This window comes from Pleurotus ostreatus (assembly GCF_014466165.1).
Source record: "Pleurotus ostreatus strain PC9 chromosome Unknown scaffold_3, whole genome shotgun sequence".
NCBI classification, from domain to species: Eukaryota; Fungi; Basidiomycota; class Agaricomycetes; order Agaricales; family Pleurotaceae; genus Pleurotus; species Pleurotus ostreatus.
The window spans coordinates 1,458,175-1,479,314 of NW_023503158.1; the positions used below are offsets into that span (position 1 = coordinate 1,458,175).

Genomic DNA, 21,140 nt, shown 5'->3' on the forward strand with positions numbered 1-21,140 from the left:
AAATAGAATACCAGTCACTTGTGTTTCGCTGAGAAATTGTCCGCATTTTGCGCCTGGCTCTCACCCGAACCATCATGAACTGATTCTTCACCGCTCTTTCCCTCTCTATCCCCCGCTCATCGTCACAAACGTCCCCCAGCTCCCCTTGCTCGCCCTCCGCACTCTAGCAGCGCTTCCCGCCGCACTCCCGTCAAGCTTTTTACCTCGACTTCTCCCATGACCTTCTCTGATTCTTCATAATGCGCCGCTTTGCCTCTGTATTTTTACCAAAGCGTGACAAGAACGAATCAAAGAAGTCGGCGACCGCTACTCGCAAAGCTGAGGAGGCTGCCTCTTTGGCGATCCACACCGCCGTCTCGCCCGCTCATCCACTTCCGCCGCCCCTCAACCTCACGTCCCACAGCAGCGATCGCGCCCAATCTTCTTCGTCTTCAACAGCGTCCGCCAGCATACAGACCCCAGATGATGAGTCCCCGCTTTCTCGCTCCCTCACGAAAAAGTCGTGGAAGTCCTGGCTTGGTACGGTTAAGTCAGGCAATTTGAAGCGAGGACATCCCAACCACTCTCGGACTTCCCTTCACGCCCGTGAACCGAAGTACGACGCGGACATCCACCCGCTCCCATTTCTTCATCTTCCTCCCCAGAGCAACAGACGGCTCATTGATTCCTCCACATTTCGGCTTGAAACGACCGCACCGCCTTCCACGGATGGGTCCGACGATGCCAACATAGCGCTCGCCAACGATATTGATTCAAATCATCCGGATCCTTTCATTGCACGAGCAAATGTCAGGAAGTTGACGCAACGGCGCCTTCAGGACGCGACATGTTTGCCACCATTTGCAAATGTCACCGGAAGTCCCTTATTCCCGAAATCCTGTAACACACCTAGGCTTCCAAACCAACACGCCTTACTCGCGACCATGTTTCGGCAACGCCTTCTACGGCAGTTGGATGGTGATGGAATACCAATGGACGACCCTGACATCATGCACTTCGCATCGTTAGACCTCGGCCAATACGTGCCGCCCCGATCCAGCCTCATGTCGTCTTCGATTGACATATCGTTTGTCCCCACAGATTTTCATGTTTCAGGGTTCAGCACTGGTGTACGGCGCTGGATATCCCGACCATGCTTTGAAGACAGATATCTAGTGTGGTTATCGGAAGATGGTGTAATCGTTCGTAAAGGTGTCTCTGGTACTTCCTTCGCAGTCCTAGACCTTGAGTTTTCCGAGGCAATGGAGGCGATGGCTGGTTTTGATGTGGGCTCACCAACCCCCATGGATGCCGCTCCGACATACGAGACCATTGCTAGGAGAGGTGAGAAGCCAATTCCTCACCCTTCTCAGAATGCTAACAAATCCTTATGAAGCTCCTACCATTCCTGTTTTCCACCTTCCTGAGCAGCCTAGTGCAACCCACGAGTGCGGTGCAAGCCCAGATGCCCCCGTTGATGTCCCCACCACCCAAGATGGCGCAAGCACTGTGGTCAATGATGCTAGTTCCTCCCCGTCTTCGTCGCACTCTGAAGGCGAAGTGGAGGAGCCCATCGTATCACAATCGCCCCTGCCTTCCTTCCCAGTACCTACAGTCAAGCGTGGTGTTCGATTTGCAGACGACGTTCCCGACCGCCTCCCCGTTGGATACGCACAAGGAATGAAGAAGCGTCGCGAAGAGAAGGCCAAATTTCTCCGCGAGGAACAGGCACAACGGGCACTTGTAATGGAGCGCAGAAAGATTGAAGAGCAACGGCGACTCCTTGAGTACGAGAAGAGGCAAAGGGAGAAGGACCGCTTGGACTTTGAAAGGGAGAAACAGGCTTGGGAAAGGGAGAAGCGAGAGAGAGAAAGTGCTGATAAAGAGAAACAAGAACGACGCGAGAAGGCTCTCAGGGACGAGGTTACTGCTGCCCGACTTCGAAGGGAGGCTCAACGAGCGGGGAACGTGCCTAGTGGGTTGAGAGAGTCGACGTATGCCGGATTAGATGATGGACCAGGGAGATCGAAGCTTCATCCTTCGTTCTCTTCGTCAACGTCCCTTCGCCAGGATAGCCGAGAACGTAATACCGCGGCCGGAGAAGTTTATGACCCAACCTCTCGTGCCCGACCTCCCTCAATTTCGGCTTCAACCCGACCTCCAACCACGAATATGTAAGGATGGCATTGCTTCAGTTCTCCCTTCAACTAATAATGTTTTCTGATAGCAACAGCGCCTTGTCTCCAGCCACAGCTTATGGACCTTCACATACTCGTTCATCTCCTTCGAACAGTGGGTCATCTCCAGGCAGCTCAAGACCTCCCAGCCTTTCCGGCGGTGCTTCTTATTCAAGCCACGCTCCCGAAGATGCAGGTTCCAAGATGAAGCGTCATTCCGTAGCTTCAACCTCTTCAAGACCTTTCGTTGACCGTTCGTCCACTATGCCTAGTTATCCTACTTTCCATGGCGGCCCCTTGCCAACGATGTGGAATGGGAGTCAACAAAGCCTCAACGGAATGATTATGATGGCGCCAGTGAATCCGATGATGCCAGCCCAAATGAACACCATGATGTTCCCTGGCGTTGGACTAGTTCCTTCGATGATGGACATGCCATTGCTGCCCCCGACGCCTCCATTCATGATGCAACAGTATCGCCGTAGCTCGAATTCAAGTTCTTCAAGCCGTGATCACAGTCTAGACCGACAGAGCTCTCGACAGCGAGAGAGCAGTCAAGGAAGTGGCAGGAGCAGCGGAAGCGAGCGGCTGCATCAACGCCCCGCTAGCTCCGCTCCATCTTCACCTCAGAACAGGCCGTCACATTCCAGAAGAGGTAGTGCCGACATGTCCCCCTCTGCGTTTCCTTCGTCAAAGCGTTCGTCCTCTGGCATCAGCTTAAATCACTCTTCATATCGTCCTGGGCCGTCATCGTCGTCGTCGTCGCTTGCCCAAGGTAGTACTGCCAACCCCCACCGATATTCACAAACCCCTCCATCCACCTACGAGCGTCCATACTCTGAGCGTGGCCGCTCCCTCCACCCAGGGCAATCTACCCGTAGTCCTAATAACACATCCCAACAAATGCCGAGTCCATGGACTGCTTTGCCAACCCGTCATGGTGGCCTCCCCAGTCAAATGTCCCCAAACTCAGATCAACGGCAGTCCAATTCACAGCAAGAACGGCCAGCTATAAAACCTTCCGCATCACGGAGACAAACTTTCCACACTTGATCGAATCCCTTGGATCACACCCATTCAATTTCATTCGCATTCTTCGCATTACATGGATTTGGACTTGTGTCTATCACATTACGTATCTATATCCTAACAATCTGACATCATTCCTCAAAAAACTTTCATAATTATTCGAAGTGTACGACCTATTCGCTCCCAGCTCACTGTCATTCCTTTGTTTCCACATTCGTTTTCAGCCTCGAAATGACTGTATCATTCATGATCGATTGCCGTACTCGGAGGCTATCTCCCAGTGCATGTCTTGTTTTTATCTCGATTACCTCTCGAGGGACACAACTTATTGCGGCACCATAGCATATGCATTTTCCCTCAATCTCCTACAACCGTGTAATCAGTTATCAACTTCTACCCTACTACGTACTTCCGAATCTCATCATAAGCTATTAACGACCCCCCCCCCCCTACTATTCCAAGTTACGGCCAGTTCAACCGTTTACCGAGACAGATGCGTTCCCGAGCCTTCATTAACGGGCAAATGGCATAATGTTTAACCCTTGTGCTTCATTGCCAGGTCATGAAGATTCCCCGCAGAAATTCCGGCGGAACGGTCCGCTCCTGAGGTGGTATTTCAGAGGAGTTCCATGGAACTCTAGCCCCCCCGCCCCCCACCGCACCACTTTCAATCCTCGCCATGTCAGACAACCCATCTTTTGTGCTAAAGGCTATTGAGGAGGTGGTTTACGAACAGAGACCTATCCCCGAGAGTAAGATCTACAGAGTTTGGTGGAAAGTGATCGGCTGATTAGCGAATTTCTAGTTAGTGACGATGAGGTGCTAGTCGAAGTCAAGAAAACAGGTATGTCGTTTCAAGCTATGCATTAACATAGCAATATTGACTTGAATGATACAGGAATATGTGGATCAGATGTAAAGTCTAACGAGATCGCCGTCCTGACGATATCTAACAGCAGTACTCACAGGTGCATTACTTGGTTCACGGTCGTATCGGCGACTTCGTTGTCGTTGATCCTATGGTCAGTGTCAATAAACGATATGATACGGCCCACTAACATGTCTCTCCGCACATAGGTTCTCGGGCACGAGTCAGCTGGCGTTATCTCGAAAGGTACGCCTCATGCGAAGTGCGAAGCGAGATACCACCGTTGATAAGGCTTGTGCAGTTGGTTCCAATGTTAAGCACGTCAAGCCAGGCGACAGAGTGGCCATGGAACCTGGGGCTACATGCAGTAAGCCTTCCTGGATCACTTTGTGACAGTGGTGCTAACCCCTCCCTGCCCCTGACGTGCAGAGAAATGCGAGGCGTGTAAAGCTGGACGGTACGAGGTGATTGGATTTATTCTACCACATATATACCTTATCTGAATTCATCATAGCTTTGTCCCGACATAATATTCGCTGCTACCCCTCCGTATGACGGTACTCTGGCGCGCTACTATCGCCTCCCAGGAGATCTAGCGTACCCACTTCCCGACGGCGTCTCTCTCGAAGACGGTGCCATGGTAAGGTTATGTTTCACATGCTTGATATTTATCTCAAAAGTAGCCAGATGGAACCTCTCTCCGTCGCTGTACACTCAGTCTCCACGTTAGGAGCTTTCCGCACCAACCAGAGCATCATAGTATTTGGATGCGGGCCCGTGGGGCTCTTGTGCATGGCTGTCGCTCGTGCACTAGGTGCGAAGCGTGTTATTGGTGTAGATATTGTCCAGGCTCGATTGGACTTCGCCAAGAACTACGCGGCCACAGATATTTACCTCCCAGTCAAGATGGTCGAAGGGGAATCTCGTCCCGAATACAGCAGGCGGAACGCAGAAGAGATGAAGAAGCAGTTGAACCTCCAAGATCGAGGCCCAAACGGTATTGATCTCGTCCTCGACGCCAGTGGGGCTGAAGTTTCGATCCAAACTGGCTTCTTCGTTGCAAAGACTGGTGGCACTTTCGTCCAGGTATGTGAAAAGACTCTACTACTGGATGCATTCATGGACTCATATTCTGTCGTAAGGTTGGCATGGGTAATCCAGATGTCACCATCAACCTCTCGATGCTTATGACGAAGGAACTTGTCTACAAAGGTTCCTTCCGATACGGGGTAAGTATTGAGTAACACTTGGATCCACGTTGCTTATTCAGTCTCCTTAGCCGGGATCATATCCTCTCGCAATCGCCCTTGTCGCACAAGGTAAAGTTGATTTGAAGCCATTGGTTACACACAGGCCAGTGTCTGTAATATCAATCGAAGATTTCAAGTCTTGACGATAATTTCTTCCCATTAGGTTCGCTTTCGATGATGCTATTGCAGCATTCAAGGCGACACGCGCCGGGAAGAGTGAAGATGGTAAAGGAGTCATCAAGGCGATTATTTCTGGTCCTGGAGTATCCCCTGATGCTGCATAAAGAGAAGACAGAGCCGAAGTTATAAACCCAACATGTTGTTTATGCACGATTATACATATATAGTTTCCTTTGTCGTGTTTGCTTCCCTTAAAACGCTGTTGGGTTGTGATTTTCTTTTGTCACACCATATGAAGCCAGCAAGAAGTTTTCCTTGATTGATGAATGCGATTTCGAAGACATGGTATCTATGTGTTGCATGTATATGTAAATGTATAATAAGTATGAATAGAGTACTGCCAATGAAATAGGTGATGATGAATGCAAAAAGTACACGGTGCTTGATGAGAATAATGCGAAGATAGATAACAATGCTCAATGGTTCGGTCAGGCGCCTGCTCCTCATGCTGGGGTAGAAAGTGCAAGTTTCTTGAACGGAGGTGTTCCGTCTGGCTCGCCTTTGACCAGAGGATCATTGTGTTCAACCTTACGCTTCGTACCAGCGAAGGAATCTGGCGTTGGGGACAGTGACGACCTTATACCTTTGAGACTCGTATTCGCCGATGACTTCGGCGGCGTTGCACGCATCACCTCAGGAGTAGCAGACCGAGACCTAGAGGCTAAATCACTCCGCAACCGGGCAGCCAGTGTATTGGTCGAGGAAAGCGCTTCAGCATGACACGTAGCATGGTAAACCTGATACACATTGGTTAGCCTCCTGGAGCACTAATATAATATGAATAACAACTTACTCGGTCGTCCTTCATCACAGCGTTCTTCCACACCCAATCCTCGTCGTCCTCCAGAAATTCAGACTTAAGAGCTTCCTTACAGATAGGACAAGATATCGATTTTGCCTCATCACCTGGGGGTACGACCACAAACTGAGCTCGCAATTCCGCATCACGCTTAGCCAAATCAGCCGCCGCCGCCGCCCGAGGGTGTAAAGGTCGAGAACCATCATCTGCACGTCCTTTGCCTTTGGCATCTCTCGAAAAATCATTTACCCAATCCTACAGCGAAAATATTAGTAATGAAGAGCAGAGAGTGAATGCAAAATACGAACCTCTATACCAATAAACCAGCTGCGACTATGCCCTCGTCCAACACCTTGGGATGCTTTCCTATTCTGTCTGAAATGCATATCCAGATGTTCCTCCATAGCTTTCTTCCCCAAAGCCGAATCAGCAAATCGGATACCACACTGTTTACATTGCGATGGTAGTCGATTGTATAATAGCGATACGATATCGAGGCGTTTCCTTTATAGGATATCAGTCAGTCAAGTATCATTTATGTAGAAGGCAGAATCGTACCTCGTCAAATCGGCATTTGTCAACTGGACGTTTTGCGCAAGAATTTTCTTCCGGTAAGACCTCATCGACTCTTTCTCTAAATCAATGGGCTCAATGTTGGAGGAGGGCGCTTCCGACTGGTCTGATCCACTAGTGACAGGAGTCCCATTTCGAACGACACCAGCTTTGACCAATGTAGATAATAAGTTCTGAATACTACCGACATTAGGTACAGAGGACGCAGCTTCCGGGGCGGAAGGCATAGGCAGACGAGCCATGGTAGGCTCAACTTTGACAGGTCCCGATTGCGGAGGATATGTTGGAGCGGGTGAGCCGTAAGATGTTGCGGGGGTTGGGACCTGCACTTGGTTTGAACCTGGGTAATGATGCTGGGGCTGCCATTGAGGTTGAGGCCGAGGAGCGGGCGGAGGTGGGACGGGATTAGGGGCGGGAGCGGCATTCTTCATGAGACTTCGTAGTTGAGCAAGAATTTGGTGGAGCTCGTCCTGAGAAACGCCGACTTCGACGAGCTTTCGCAGCTAAGAGTGGCGTAAGTTCAGAAGTAAAGGAACATCATTATTGAAGGATGACTTACTTGATGTAAAACGTTGATGTGGTTACGAGACGCCGAATCGTATGGGTTGCTCTGCAGGTTTCTTTCCTTCTGTCCAAGAGTGAATTCCAGTTCGCTGAGGACTTGCGCCTTCGTTATTTGGCCAGAACCGGAATAAAAGCCAGACTGAACGAAGGTAAGAATCCGGGCAAGTTGTGAAGAAGACAATCGTACGCTGCTACTTGAGCTTCCGTCGCCCCAGACGCCGCGCTCGATACCAATTTGTGGAGCAACGCCGAAGAGCTCTTTCCCGGTTGGGGATCCAGTTCGCCAAGTAAGCAGCATCTCTTCCATCTTGCTTCGCGTTGCGGCGTCGACCTGATGATATGATTCAAGGAAAAGTGGCATAACCACAGACGCGAAATGGCGAGCGTAAGGATCATAGACATTCTTCGAAATAGCGTCCATGAGATAAAATGCAGGAAGCTTCATCCAAGGCGGTACCTAAGTTCGGTAAACCAGAAAAGGTAATGATGAGTCAGCAGTCCATGGAACGCGACGGCACCGAAAAAGATATGGCAAGCGAGCAGTCGCACACAGGCGGGGGGGATGCACGCCCGCCACTTAGAAGTTCGTGCTCAATGCTAAATGACTACTAAATACATGAACATCCTCCGCATGCAGCATAAGACATCCAGATTCCATTGTACGACTTGATCGCTTATCCAATTAAATAACAGAATACACCAAGCAGAACTCACCCTGCGTATATGAGCCTCCAACGACTGCGTTACAATTTCTGCGAATCGTGAGTATTCTTGAGCTAGCATTGATAAGTTCTGGATGATCGGCCTCGAATTTACTGTCAGCTCTGCGAGACGATTGGTGAAATCCCGGCGAAAAGTAGCCGGGTCAACTTGGTAGACTGGAGGCGCCGCCGCTGGTGGAGGAGGGTACGGATAGTGGTAGCCATGGACGGGTGGCTGGGAGTAATTGTGGGAGTAGGAGGGTTGAGCGTAGTGGCCTTGGGAATAGATGGACATGGTGCCCGACTTATACCGAAAGCGATTGGAGACGATTGTCTTACCCAAGTGCAGAACAGGACCAGAAGGATTGCAGTTTCGGGGCTAGAGAGAATCAAGTTGTCACTGCAAAATCACTCAGTCCCACAATGTCTACTGTGGACAGCGAAGACGACTGAATGCAAAAACGATGGTGACGGTGCAGAAGAAGGCGGAGCTGCCACCGCACTGGCCTAACATCCGCTTTTTGAATCTCCGATTCGCACAGTCACCTGATCGTCTAAGTGAGCAAAGGGGAGGCGTCAGTCTGACTCTGAACGGTGACAGCGGACAATACCTAATGTATGGCAGCAAGCTTTGAGAATTGGAACAATGATTTCTCTAGTAAAATAACGCTCTTTGTGTAAGGCAGTAGATCGGCGAAATCCCGGTATGTGTGACATTGCTGTAGTAGTCACACGCGTGACGATTGTCACATCCCCAATCCATCCCAAAATCATCGAGGAAAGTCACCGCCGCCAACACTCAAGTCGTATATCACCTCAAGGTCAGTCCCTCCTCATTCTGCAACTGTGCCAGACGTCCAGCCTATGATATTGAAAGAAAATACATGCCAAATTTGCTGGATTCCGACGCATTTCATGATGGATTGAATGGCTGGCTTCCGGATGTAGGGTACTGACGGTTTACTTTGCGCACAGATGCGGGACGTCCTCCAAACCGAAGAACTCGTGATCCCCTCCGACGTTACTGTCACCATCAAATCTCGCCTCATCACCGTCACCGGCCCACGGGGAACCTTGACGAAGAACGTCCGCCATGTCAACATGGATATCCGACTTATCAAGGGCAGCAAGGATCAAGTCTCCCTCGCAGTATGGCAAGGTGGCCGCAAGCACGTCGCTTGCCTACGGACGATCAAGTCCCTCATCAACAACATGATCACCGGTGTCACCAAGGTCGATATCTATCTGAATAATATCATACAGGTCGGACACTAAATGATATCTTCATTTATAGGGCTTCCTCTACAAAATGCGTGCCGTATACGCCCATTTCCCTATCAACTGCATTATACAAGACGATGGAAAGACCGTCGAAATCCGTAATTTCTTGGGTGAAAAGGTATGTCCCCTGCCGTTCAATATACCATTGATTCGACCATTAAATCCAATCCCTCAGGCCGTACGACACGTAAGCATGTTGGACGGTGTTGTCATTTCCGAGTCAAAAGCGCAAAAGGATGAGCTCATTCTCGAGGGCAACGATATTGACAACGTCTCTCAATCAGGTGAATAATCCACTCCCCTTTTCATGCAAGTTTTTGACCATTTCTTGCAGCCGCATCCATCCAGGGTATCTGCCGCGTACGAAACAAGGATATCCGTAAATTCTTGGACGGTATTTATGTGTCGGAGAAGGGGACGATTGAGGTCGCTGAGTAAACGATGGTGTATAGTATACGCTTGATTTTTTCGATTATGATAGCAAGCCTATGTCGTATGTCATTGTTCCCGCTCAATATGCATGCTACTTGAAACTGTAAATCGACGGTCCGTCTATATTGCAACAAGCTACCGAATGAAAGGTATCTTCGTCCCCACGCGTCTGCGATAATTTATGTACTCGTCGCCAAAGAATTTGATTAATAATCCCTCTTCGCCTGTGATAGTAGAAGTTTAACAAAGTCACACTTCCGCTAAGATGCTAAGATAACACCTACCTCGAATGCGAGCTTCAAAGAATCTATAAAGCAGGGCAGCATAGAGGGTGAAAGTAATGGGGTTCTGTAGGACAAGTTGGGTTCCCAGGGCCCAGTATACGAACCCTGCATATGAAGGGTGTCGAGACCAACTACACGAAATCTCAGTGAACGTTCTACGTCGATAATAAGGGTCACCTCACGCATAGATACCGTCTGTGACGAGCCTGTGCTGATCGCGCTTGCGATACGCCACAGCATGAGAGAAATTGGTACTGGCATGTATCATCGCAGCTGATCTCACAACTTGTCCCAATGCAACGAAGAACATGCCTAGCGAGGGATATTAGAAAGGTCCAGAGGAGGGAAAGTCCTTCGCACCTATCAACGAAACATATGGGAGTCCCTTCCAAGATGGCTTGAAATAAAGCGTAATAAGGTATTCTGTCAATGCAGTTGCATTCGCTATGTGGTATTCACGGCCATTGTCGAGCAAGAAGGCTAGAATTATCGGTGAGTAGGATATACAGCGATGGAATGTCGAATACGCACAATCGACACTACATTTCTCGAAGTTCCAGCCAGCTGTGACGGCAAATTCGGCCCAATGGAAGAGTGACCAGGCGGCAACAAAGAAACCAAGCTGGTAGTTGGTGAACCACAAGGATGATCCAGAGAATATTGCGCTTATTGCACCGAAGCAGAACAGTGTCCCCAGCAAGAAGGAAATGACAGAGGCGGCCAAAGGCGTATTAGGGATGTTTCCATGAGGGCGAACAGTGGCGGAGCCTGGGACTGTTTCGAGAGGATGGCGCATCATTGTCCTCTGGCGAAGACGTTCTTCGAAGCCGTCACGGTCTCCCCCGTTGCCGTTGGCGGTGGTCATGGCAGTGAGTGAAAGAAGAATAAAGATAGGTTGCACTGCATTTGAAGGGCTCGTATTGTCTCAACGCGAACAATATCAATCGAAGTTTGCTTTACGGTTGTTTGGCAAGTTGCCGGCGACTCCCTCCCAGCAACGTCGTAGAATCATACTAACGTTCGTACAGAGTCACGAACTTCACAATGCCTTTTCATGCCCGGAATGCGTACTATTTGCGAATATCCCAAAAGCATGTTCTCCCTCTGTATGTCAGTCATCGTCTGCTTACATGGTAACCTCATGTTAACAACGAATCAGGTATACCTGGATGAACGTCACTTGGACTGGATGTCCGACGTGGTACTCCAGCATGTTATTGCCGACTTGAGACCCAGGTTCGTGACGCCGTCTTTACAACCCTTGAATGCGAACTGACAATATTATCGAACAGGATTTTAGAGAAATTACGGATGGAATCCGACAACAAGAAGTCAACAGGTGGCAAAGGTGCCGTCGACACGCACCGCGGCGGTATGTTAGTCTATGGACGCTGTATGGTGCCAGTGGCGAATAACTACTATCGACTAGACAATTACCAATTCTGTTATTTCCTTAGAAAGACAGAGCCTCATTCTGTCATCATGAAGGTATGCCAAGTTTGATGTGGAGTGCGTACGACTGACGGAAACTCGTATTTTCAGAATCGCCTTTTCAAAGCTGCTCCTCCTCAACAAAAGGTGACGGGGCCTCCTAGTGTGCCGCAACCAAAGGCTGCTCAGAAGTCACGTCGTAGAAAACGCGCTGAGACGTCTCCCCCACACTCTCAGGACCCGCCTATCGAGAAACAGCGCAGCAAACGCGTTAAACCAACAATACCTCCTGAAGGCCTGACTATGGATTTACCCGATGAAAGCGACCACGACGATCGGGACGCAGGGGATTACCGTCCATCTTCGGACAGCTCGGATGAAGATCTGATCCCGACGAATAGAATGGCAAAGCGCAAGAAGCTCAAGCCCGCCAAACACAAACGAGACGACCCTATGGATGAAGACGAGGCAGACCCGGTTCAAGCTGAACCTGAAGTTACCCTTGCTGTTGAAGGGGATGAAGAGAAGCCGAAGCCAATACTAGACCTCAAATATCGTGGATTCACTATTTTCGGGCTTTGTCTATGTGTAGTGGTTGAGCCTTGGCCCCACTTCCAATATTCCATGGCTGGGTGTGCTCCTTCCATAGCACCCGTCTTCCAGCGGCAGAACGAAACATTAGCTGGACCATCCTCACTACGACAAGGCACGCCTTTGTTTTTGCCCGATGATCCAGAGCAAGATGAGATCACCCCTCAAACCCGAGAACCACGGCCTCACCCACTATTCAGTGAGATGACATCCTTCGACGATGATGAGGATGATAATGGCGGTGGGGGGATGATGGCGTTTAGTCAAGTGCTAACTTCCACTGGCGAATATCGAGGTGGAATCGACGACGACGAGAACATGGCAGACGTATTATTTGGAGATGCGGATGAGCAGAGGGAAATATGAATTATATGGAAGTAACTACTGTATTCTACTATAATTGAGAATCGTGTAGCGCACTGTCAATCACGCACGTCCAATCTCTTTGAGTATCTCCATCTTCCTGAGGTCTGATACCTCTCTGAAACCTGCATTGGTCATTTCAAAAGTACCATAGCCTCCCGAGAGGGCGCGAAGTCTTTGAGAATAGTCCAGTTGCCGGCTTAAAGGTGCAACTCCTTGGACAGTTCTCCTTAACCGAGGGGAGTTGATACTCCCTAAGCTTCCACTAGCTGACGGTGAAAGCGAGGTGGGAGGAATATAGACCCCGTCCGCTTTGTACCCGCCGAATTCTTCGACAGAAACACCATCACCGAGATCCTGGACTTCGCCGCCATGTTCGGTGAGATCTTTGATTACTTTCCCAAGGCTGTTCTCTTCGACGGAGGTCTTGAGAAAGACGTACGGCTCGAGGATAGGACCCATACCCGCATCCCGAATAAGGCCACGTAGAATGCTAGCACTTGCGCCAGCAAGCAGTGACGGTGAAGCACCGGCAGGGAATTCGTATTCTTTGATTTGAATCCGAGCCCCGGTAAGAGAGAGGGATGTGTGAGGGGAATTACTGAGGACCGTAGCTAACCCGGATGCTATGTAGGTACTTGGTTCTTTACTTCCCGAGTCTCCTGGATGAAGGGGAAGTCCAGCGGCGTCCACAACGACGTTGCCATTCCAAAATGAATCGCGCTGTTCGTCTTCTTTGAGAGGGCGTAATGAAAGCGACATGGTAACTGCAACAGGAGCGCTCCCCGATTCAGGCTTCCATGTCTTTGTGACAACACCTTCAGGCGCTTTTGACCCCAATCCCTCCCGGTAGCTAACGCGCCGTTGGCCGAACTCGAATTGCACGTTCCATTCATCTCGCAAACGACGTTCAACAATTTCAAGATGCAGTGCGCCGAGTCCATGCACGAGGATCTGCCCTTCTCGATGCTCGAGATCGACGCGTACGGAGGGGTCCGTTCGTTCTAACTGGAGTAGAGCTTCTTGAACGGGGGCAAGATCCGCGAAGGAATGAGGGATGACGGATGCTGAAATGACTGCCGGAGGTGGGACAATGTCGACTAGTAAAGAAGTACCACTTTTACTCTTTACTTTTGTTGAGGATACCAGAGTGTCTCCGGTGCGAGTGTTCTTAAGGCCTAATATAACGCCAACTGAGCCAAATGGTAGCTCGTCGACTTCTTCCGTCCTGTTGGCATACAGCAGGAGTACCTTCATTACGCGTTCTTTCGTATTGCACGTGGCGTTGTAAATGGTGTCACCACGCTTTAGGGTTCCTATGAAAGGGCAATCAAATAAACGCCATTGGCATTCGGTTATTTGTCACTCACCAGAGTATACTCTGACAAAGGTCATCCAACCTTGCCGCTTGTCCCAGGCGACTTTCCACGCCAATAGTTGCGTCGGAGTATTTCGCACTTGTGCTTCATGTTTAATGTCAAGAGGACACGCCAAAAGCTCGCCCATGTAGTCCATAAGAAGATCGGTCCCTATGTGCTTCATCGCCGACCCGCAGAACACAGGCAAGATCTCATTCTTCAGCGTCGCAGCTCGAAGATAGGGAATGATGTCAGGGGAGTCAAGTGACAAATAGGACGAGTCTTCCTCTGAAGATAATAAGGTGTCCATCAGTTCCTCGGAGTGCATTGACAGGCTCTCCAAGAGTTGTGTGCGAGCGGGGAGAACGGCATTAAGTACAGGATGATCAGGAGGGAATATGTTGGAAGTGGCAAGCCCGTCTGGATCGCGAGGAAGTGGTGAAACGTCGAAGTTGCCTTCTGTGTCCCATTTCCACATCTCCCACCTTACCAGGTCGACGATACCTTCAATACCAGGTTCGGCCTGGGAATATGCACGAGGGTTGAATGAAGCAATGGGGAGAGTGAGGGCCGTAGGACGAGGATGGAGACCATGAGCGAGCAGAGACTGTATGGATGATCTAAAGGATGCACCTGGTCGGTCCAGTTTGTTCAAGAATATCATCCGCGTAGGCACACCATATCTTATAGAAGAGGGTCTCTAAGCTGGATGGCGAGATACCACAGGTGAACGACATACCGATCTAATTGTCTCCATACTCCTTTCGTTTGCGATTCCACTCCTTCGACGGAATCTATCAATACCACGGCACCGTCAACGACTCTACTAGCACATTCCACTTCCATCCCAAAGTCGGCATGCCCAGGCGTGTCGACAAGGTTGAAGTTCCAGCCTTTCCATTTCACAGGAATACTGGCCGACTGGATGGTGATTCCGCGTTCGCGTTCAGCGGGCAAGAAATCCGTCGTAGTACTCCCGGTGTCTACCGTCCCCGGAGAAGCAACATAACCGGACTTCAGAAGTATAGACTCGGTCAAGGTTGTCTTCCCAGAATCTAAGCAATAACTCAGGACAAGACGGGCTACACGTAGAGGATTGACTGACCGATATGTGCTACCAGAGCTAAATTTCGGATTTTAGTTGGGTCTTGTTGGTGACCCAAGCCAGCGGCATTTGCTGCTGCCGCATACCCTCTGCAAACATGCGACGTCGATTTAGGCAATAGAGAGCGACAGTAGTTGGCTCTGCATACCCAACTCGCCAAATGCATGAAAACTCGAAGTCTCGGTCGGAAGCAGTCGAGTCCGTCGATCACGACTCTCCCGAATATGGTAGCTGGTATAAAGCGAATAGGAGGTGGCCACTCGGCCTCGCGCCTCCAGTTCTTTCATCGTTCCATGTTTACCAGTCAGCAATTTGTAGATTCCACCGCCTCCAGTACGTATTATGTCTAGGGAAACGCGATTGCAGATTCAGAAGGTCGACTGAAGCAGGCGACTCCGGGTCAAGCTACTTGCACGCCACCCTTGAACGCATCGATCAACTCTCGAATAATGTGTTCAGCGCGACAGTACGGGGAATCTCTGCTATTGTATCTGCTCCCTTTGAACTGAACTATGTATCAGGGTAGCAAACGCTACCTGGTTGTCGATACGAATATCCTATTGAGCCATTTAGACGCGCTACAAGACTTCGTGGAAGATGTTCAGCATCTGCATCTGAGCCAGGATGTCGCCGTAGTCATTCCTGGCGCCGTGATTGGAGAGCTTGACGGGTATGTTCCTTGCCTTCTCGAATTCTTTGGAAGCTGTTTTAACCTTCGCACAAAGACAGAAGAATCGTGACGGGCTCGCTTGGTTCGCCCGTCGCGCCTCCGCTTGGATCCTCAGCAAAGTACGCGAACGCGACGTGGTTAGAGGCCAGGCAGACGAGGAGACGTGTAAATCGTCGGAAAACTGGAAGAAATCATCGCCAGAGGACTATGAACATGTGCGTGAGCCTAAATCAGACAATCTTATCCTCCACGTCTAAGCTATTGTCAGGAACAAGGTCTGGACTGGGGTCAGCTGAACGACCGCCTTATCCTCGACTGCTGTCAGTACTTTCGCAATATTGCCGGGCGATCCGTCGTACTCTGTAGTGCCGATAACAATCTCTGCCTTCAGTGTGAATCAGCCAGTCAGTTCGTGATTAACTCAGTATGTTGTAGCCACCTGACGCCGATTTGGGTTGGTTTAGGTATTCCAAGTATTACGCCTTCACAATACTTCAGCAGTCGTGAGATTGCAACAACTATATTCAGCGACCGTGTCGATATTCATCAGTTTCGGCCACGCTTTCGCCGTAACAGACCTGCCTACACCAATCCGGCGGCTGATCCACCTCGCCAATCGAAAATCCATCAGGATGAAGATATGGACATGGATATCGATGAGGAAGAATCTGTGGTCGACTACAGCATGCCCAGCCACCCGCTGGACTTGTTGCATATTCAAATCTGCGAGCACTTCTCAACGCTGCTTGTCGAGCTTGTTACACGCGTCGGAGGAGACGAGATTCGGCAGGCACAGACAGGCGGTGCCGCCCAATCACGGTACGCGCCCGCGTGGACAAAGAATCTCAATCCCTTATCGCACTGGACGCCCTCAGAATGCTTGGAATACCTAAATGACAAAAAGCGGATAAAGCCGACATCTCCACCAATCGATGTGTTCCTAACCAAGAAATCCGTCAAGACTTCCACATTGATTGGTGCCCATAGGGCGAACCCTGCAAGACGAGGGCAGGACTGGTCAACACGAGACTGGGAAATTGCGCTCACTGGTTTACAAGCCCTTGGCAGCGCCTGGGGAGAAGGATCTTTCCAGGAGTCGCTTGCCGTGCTAGCGCCTCATCTAAATCAGGTCTTTTCCCAGCGTATGCGGCCAACAGGAATATGAGACCGGCCAAGCATGATGGTCTACAGCATTGTTACACTGATATATCTCCGTTGCGGGCTCCTATAGTCTCCTGTAATTATAATATGTACCTTTGTATGCCTTAGATGGCAGTACACGAGCTGCGGACTCGACTTCCCCATGTCACCTTATCGATTCAAGGAGAACATAACAGCATTTATCCACCTTCACTCCCGTACTCAGAGGGCCAAGTTGCATAACAGGAAATTCGTAACGGAGAGCACGTGATCCGCCGAGAAAAACAGTAGTTGATGCCCCAAATTGATTGTGCCCAGCCTCTTTCTCTGCCGCCCTTCCTTATCATCCACCACCATGGCGCGGAAGAGAGCCCTCTACGCTGCCCTTTCAATTCTGGCCCTTTTCCTCACGGGGACTGTCATTGTTCTCTCCTCAGTCACATACTACCTCGCCATTGACCCCAGCCTCTATCTTTCAGACCTCGAAGTTCCCATATTGGACAGCACCACGCGGTGGAACGCTTCAGACCACGGTCAAGTCGAGCGTATCCCCAGAATTATTCACCAGACGTGGAAGTCAGAGACGCTGCCTGAGAAGTGGAAAGAGGTTTCGCAAGGCTGTCGTGACATGATGCCTGATTAGTATGTTCTCAATGGCCTTTTTGATTTCCCTGGCGCTGATCAATGAAAACCCTTTCTCCTCGTGTAGCGAGTACATGCTCTGGACGGATGAAGGCTCGCGCGACTTTATTGCCGAGCACTACCCATGGTTCCTCGACACCTTCGACGCCTACCCTTATGTCATTCAACGTGCAGACGCCATACGTTATTTCGTGCTCCACAAGTACGGCGGGATATATATAGATCTGGACATTGGCTGCCTTCGACCAATGGACCCTCTCCTCGTCTATCCAGTCATATTGCCGAAAACTATCCCGGTTGGTGTCTCGAACGACCTCATGTTTGCAGAGCAGGGTCATCCATTCATGGAGCAAACTATTCACAACCTCGTCACCTTTGACCACTCGTGGGTGCTCAACTATCCCACCGTCATGTTTTCCACAGGCCCTATGTTCCTGTCAGCGCAGTATGGGATATACACATCGTCACATCCTAGCGGGCAGGTACGCATCCTCCCCAAGTCACTGTATGGGAAGAACGCAAAGGAAGGAGAGGCACCGCACTCCTTCTTTTCACACTACTACGGCAGCAGCTGGCACGCAGACGACGCGGCTTTCATAGCATTCCTTGGGATGTGGGGCAAAGCATTAATGTGGATTGGACTGGTGATCTTAGTGATTGGCCTCATCAAACTTGCATTACCTGGCAGCAAGCAGCGCAAGTACAGCCTTCGACGGATTGGTGGTTACGATGTCCTTCTGCCTCGTTGGACGCAACGATCCGGGCGATGGTATCTCGACCTAGGCTTATTCTCGTTGCCGGCGTCTGCTACATCGACGCAGCAGAACTCGCCGAACTTATCTCTACCGCAGTCCCCCGTGGGTGGTCCTATCCTTCATTTGCCCTTCGACGTTCCTTCCCCATCACCGTCTGATATCTCCTCCGCCGAGAGCTCGCCGAATTCCATATCTGATGCTGTGCGTCGACTGCGGAATCGTATTTCTCATATGACCGGTGTACGTGAAGAACCCCCTCGCACGCCTATACGTCCTCGTAGACCGCGAAGCCGAGGCTTCTTGTTCTTCGTGCCAGCTATCTTCAGAGAATCATCGGACGTCGAGCTTATGCACACCGTCGGTTCCCAAGATCCTGAGGCTGCAGCCCCTCTGCTCAACCCTTCAGTGTCTCGCTCGGTGTCACGCACGGCATCGCCATCTCGATGGCCCCCAGAGAAGCAACGATATGCTGCGGACTTTGAAAGAGCTGGACTCGATGTAGAGGAAAGTTTGCCGCAATATAGCCAACACACGCCGGATACCTCCACCCTCGCAGACCATCACGATACCCATCTACGGCCCACATCGCGGAGTGCGTCACGGAACGCGTCTCGAGTTCGTGACTCGTAGATCCCCCATGACAAATGAACATTTGGGCTCATGCCCGATGCTATTTGACTTATTCATGGTGATATCTATTATTCAGGAACAATGCTTCATCTTCGTTCAGTCAAAGACACTGTTTCGATACCCCTTTACACGTACATCTGACTCCGAAAGAAAGGCCTGCACGTACAATGGGCTCAACATATTTATATAGTGACTCTCCATAAACAGCCTAATATAACGCTTTAAATAGTAAAAGTTTGCGGAATAAATCTACGTTCGACCTCCTTGGCTTTGTTTCAAGGCTTCCTTGGTTTTTTTACCGCGATTCGCTTCATACCAGCGGACAGTGCAAACATGGCTACTGCGGATACTGTGTACGTGTATGCTGGACCGAAAGTCCAGTACGCTGCGCAAGCTGCGGAAGGCCAAATATCAGCGGTTATACTCCCGTAATGAAGGCACCATACCTATGATTGGCCCCATGGCGCGTCCAAGCTGGCCGGATGAACGGAACTGCCCCAAGGCCTTCCCTTTAGCTAGACTCGGATGTTCTTCCACGGGTTTGCCTGTTACAGAATCGAAGCCACCTTCGTCACATTGCAATGACGCAAACGCAGTCAAGGAGTTTACTACTGTCGCACTGGTAAACGCCATGCAGACTGCTGCCCCTTGGAGGAAACGTGTGGCTAGCACGAGGTTGCTGTTTGCGTATATGGGGACCAGGGCGAGTAGGGCGAGGCCGAGAGTGCAGGAGGAAACACCTCGGCGTGCCATCACGCCCTCGCCAATCTTGGCCGTTGCGCGGCGTACATAGCCTCCTTGGAGAAAGGCGCTCATGATACCAATAGACCCAATGAGGGCACCATTCTGCTTGTTATTCCAGTCGAACACTATTATCCCAAAAGCATAAGTCAGAGTGTGTGGTTGAATGGAATGCTGCTCACGATCGAACGTTAGGAAAGTTAGCGTGAACTCTACGCCTGAGAATATGCTCAAGAACAAGAAATGGAAGTGGCGAAGTGTTTTCAGGAGACGGAGCCGCTCGGACACAGTAGCCTTTTTCACTGGAGGTTTAGCGAAACCATTCGTCGCACTAGCCTTGCCGTTCGCCGAGCCGTTAGTCACTTCATCTGCTTTGGGGGCTTTACCGCGAGTCTCAGGGAGTGCATAGGCCAGGAAAGCGGTTTCAGCGACTAGTAAAACCAGGGTCAAGAGCGCGGGTGCGGCGTATATGTTGTATTCCATTCCCCATGTGTTCATAGATGAAGGAATGGGTCGCGATGCAAAGTACGCTCCAATGGGAGGGCCAATGCAAAAGCATATGGCAAAGGCGATGCCAACATGAGCAAGAGCCTTGGAACGGTTAGCCGGAGTCGTTACGTCCGATAGAATGGCACTATACCAAGTCAGAAGGTTATGGCATGGACAGGCGAGCAACTTACATGGCTAGCTGAACATTCCCTTCGCTTAAACCCCCAATAACCCTTGATAGCATGTAAGATGCAAAAGACGTTGATTGGATCCATCTGTAAGATATCGTCAGCTCCCAGTACGCACGGCAGTGAAAGAGACTAGACAGACACTAGTGCCGATAGTATGTTCCCAATCATCGTTAAAAGCAGTATTCGTTTACGCCCATACTTGTCGGAGAGCGATCCAATCTTTGGCGATACAAAGAACTGGAGTGTTCTAGAGGTATGGAATGAGCAGGCATACACTAACCGGTTTTGTGGACGGACTCACGAAAAGACGGAACCCATCAGACCGCCTGACCAGACCATTAGTGAAAGTACAGCTACATGGCTAGCGACGAGCTCACCCAGCAGAACCACGTCCCATTTCTGTGAGTGAACACCAGAGCTGTAGAACAGGCTCCGTATCGACGAGACGGTTCGCAATGTCCGTGACAAAAGTCCGTTAGGCTCCGAGCTTTCTCGCTATTCCCGCTCATCAGTTAAGCCAACCGGGATAATCGCGCGTACGGGACGCACTAGTGTGTACCATTCAATTAGTCGCGGAAATAGTGGCAATGGGATGGTGAAAGCAAAGAGATCGAGAATGAGCGACAGAAACACGATTGTTTCCACCCTGGCCATCGTTGCGGCGGGTTAGGAGTGCACGCTCGCTTCGCGGTCAAGAACTATGTACTCTGGATCAAGGATAAAGCGGGGGAGAGGATTTCTGTAAACGAACGACGTGTCCTGTACGTGGAGAGGAGGTATTGATGCCCTCGAAACATGTCTAGACTTTATAATTACCCGTTGCTTTCGTGGCGAGATATAACCGATGAACGGGTGTGAGATCAGCAACCGGCGCAACGTCTCAATTACAACTCTAAAATCACCCAGGCAGAAGCCGA

At 50.3% G+C, this 21,140-nt stretch overlaps 10 protein-coding genes across 10 annotated transcripts; 6 read left to right on the forward strand and 4 right to left on the reverse strand.

Moving 5' to 3' along the window:
* Positions 1-239: 239 nt before the first annotated feature.
* Positions 240-3,209, forward strand: PC9H_004984 (uncharacterized protein; the record flags this gene model as incomplete). Its single annotated transcript, XM_036774563.1, has 3 exons — positions 240-1,323; positions 1,376-2,153; positions 2,207-3,209. 3 exons carry the CDS (start codon positions 240-242, stop codon positions 3,207-3,209), a joined length of 2,865 nt encoding a protein of 954 aa, XP_036633065.1.
* A 655-nt stretch (positions 3,210-3,864) lies between these two features.
* On the forward strand, positions 3,865-5,587 carry PC9H_004985 (uncharacterized protein; the record flags this gene model as incomplete). The annotated part of the gene is made up of 12 exons (XM_036774564.1): positions 3,865-3,937; positions 3,991-4,029; positions 4,084-4,100; positions 4,154-4,207; positions 4,263-4,299; positions 4,355-4,420; positions 4,483-4,517; positions 4,568-4,693; positions 4,741-5,139; positions 5,196-5,282; positions 5,333-5,412; positions 5,467-5,587. The coding sequence occupies 12 exons, from the start codon at positions 3,865-3,867 to the stop codon at positions 5,585-5,587; spliced, it is 1,134 nt and encodes a 377-aa protein (XP_036633066.1).
* Positions 5,588-5,926: 339 nt separating this feature from the next.
* Positions 5,927-8,415, reverse strand: PC9H_004986 (uncharacterized protein; the record flags this gene model as incomplete). The annotated part of the gene is made up of 7 exons (XM_036774565.1): positions 5,927-6,220; positions 6,277-6,537; positions 6,591-6,786; positions 6,841-7,358; positions 7,415-7,558; positions 7,607-7,876; positions 8,134-8,415. 7 exons carry the CDS (start codon positions 8,413-8,415, stop codon positions 5,927-5,929), a joined length of 1,965 nt encoding a protein of 654 aa, XP_036633067.1.
* A 680-nt stretch (positions 8,416-9,095) lies between these two features.
* PC9H_004987 (uncharacterized protein) lies at positions 9,096-9,839 on the forward strand (the record flags this gene model as incomplete). The annotated part of the gene is made up of 4 exons (XM_036774566.1): positions 9,096-9,353; positions 9,415-9,519; positions 9,577-9,685; positions 9,736-9,839. 4 exons carry the CDS (start codon positions 9,096-9,098, stop codon positions 9,837-9,839), a joined length of 576 nt encoding a protein of 191 aa, XP_036633068.1.
* Positions 9,840-9,968: 129 nt separating this feature from the next.
* On the reverse strand, positions 9,969-10,982 carry PC9H_004988 (uncharacterized protein; the record flags this gene model as incomplete). The annotated part of the gene is made up of 5 exons (XM_036774567.1): positions 9,969-10,057; positions 10,118-10,248; positions 10,300-10,429; positions 10,478-10,597; positions 10,649-10,982. The coding sequence occupies 5 exons, from the start codon at positions 10,980-10,982 to the stop codon at positions 9,969-9,971; spliced, it is 804 nt and encodes a 267-aa protein (XP_036633069.1).
* Positions 10,983-11,161: 179 nt separating this feature from the next.
* Positions 11,162-12,505, forward strand: PC9H_004989 (uncharacterized protein; the record flags this gene model as incomplete). The annotated part of the gene is made up of 5 exons (XM_036774568.1): positions 11,162-11,227; positions 11,277-11,353; positions 11,410-11,489; positions 11,547-11,605; positions 11,660-12,505. The coding sequence occupies 5 exons, from the start codon at positions 11,162-11,164 to the stop codon at positions 12,503-12,505; spliced, it is 1,128 nt and encodes a 375-aa protein (XP_036633070.1).
* A 60-nt stretch (positions 12,506-12,565) lies between these two features.
* MEF2 (Ribosome-releasing factor 2, mitochondrial) lies at positions 12,566-15,131 on the reverse strand (the record flags this gene model as incomplete). The annotated part of the gene is made up of 4 exons (XM_036774569.1): positions 12,566-13,818; positions 13,873-14,543; positions 14,600-14,915; positions 14,966-15,131. 4 exons carry the CDS (start codon positions 15,129-15,131, stop codon positions 12,566-12,568), a joined length of 2,406 nt encoding a protein of 801 aa, XP_036633071.1.
* Positions 15,132-15,258: 127 nt separating this feature from the next.
* Positions 15,259-16,800, forward strand: PC9H_004991 (uncharacterized protein; the record flags this gene model as incomplete). The annotated part of the gene is made up of 6 exons (XM_036774570.1): positions 15,259-15,298; positions 15,355-15,431; positions 15,487-15,635; positions 15,691-15,850; positions 15,904-16,039; positions 16,100-16,800. 6 exons carry the CDS (start codon positions 15,259-15,261, stop codon positions 16,798-16,800), a joined length of 1,263 nt encoding a protein of 420 aa, XP_036633072.1.
* A 330-nt stretch (positions 16,801-17,130) lies between these two features.
* Positions 17,131-18,802, forward strand: PC9H_004992 (uncharacterized protein; the record flags this gene model as incomplete). Its single annotated transcript, XM_036774571.1, has 2 exons — positions 17,131-17,417; positions 17,485-18,802. 2 exons carry the CDS (start codon positions 17,131-17,133, stop codon positions 18,800-18,802), a joined length of 1,605 nt encoding a protein of 534 aa, XP_036633073.1.
* A 275-nt stretch (positions 18,803-19,077) lies between these two features.
* Positions 19,078-20,877, reverse strand: PC9H_004993 (uncharacterized protein; the record flags this gene model as incomplete). The annotated part of the gene is made up of 8 exons (XM_036774572.1): positions 19,078-19,196; positions 19,249-19,671; positions 19,726-20,177; positions 20,224-20,307; positions 20,363-20,470; positions 20,525-20,549; positions 20,601-20,718; positions 20,773-20,877. The coding sequence occupies 8 exons, from the start codon at positions 20,875-20,877 to the stop codon at positions 19,078-19,080; spliced, it is 1,434 nt and encodes a 477-aa protein (XP_036633074.1).
* Between the last annotated feature and the right edge of the window lie 263 nt (positions 20,878-21,140).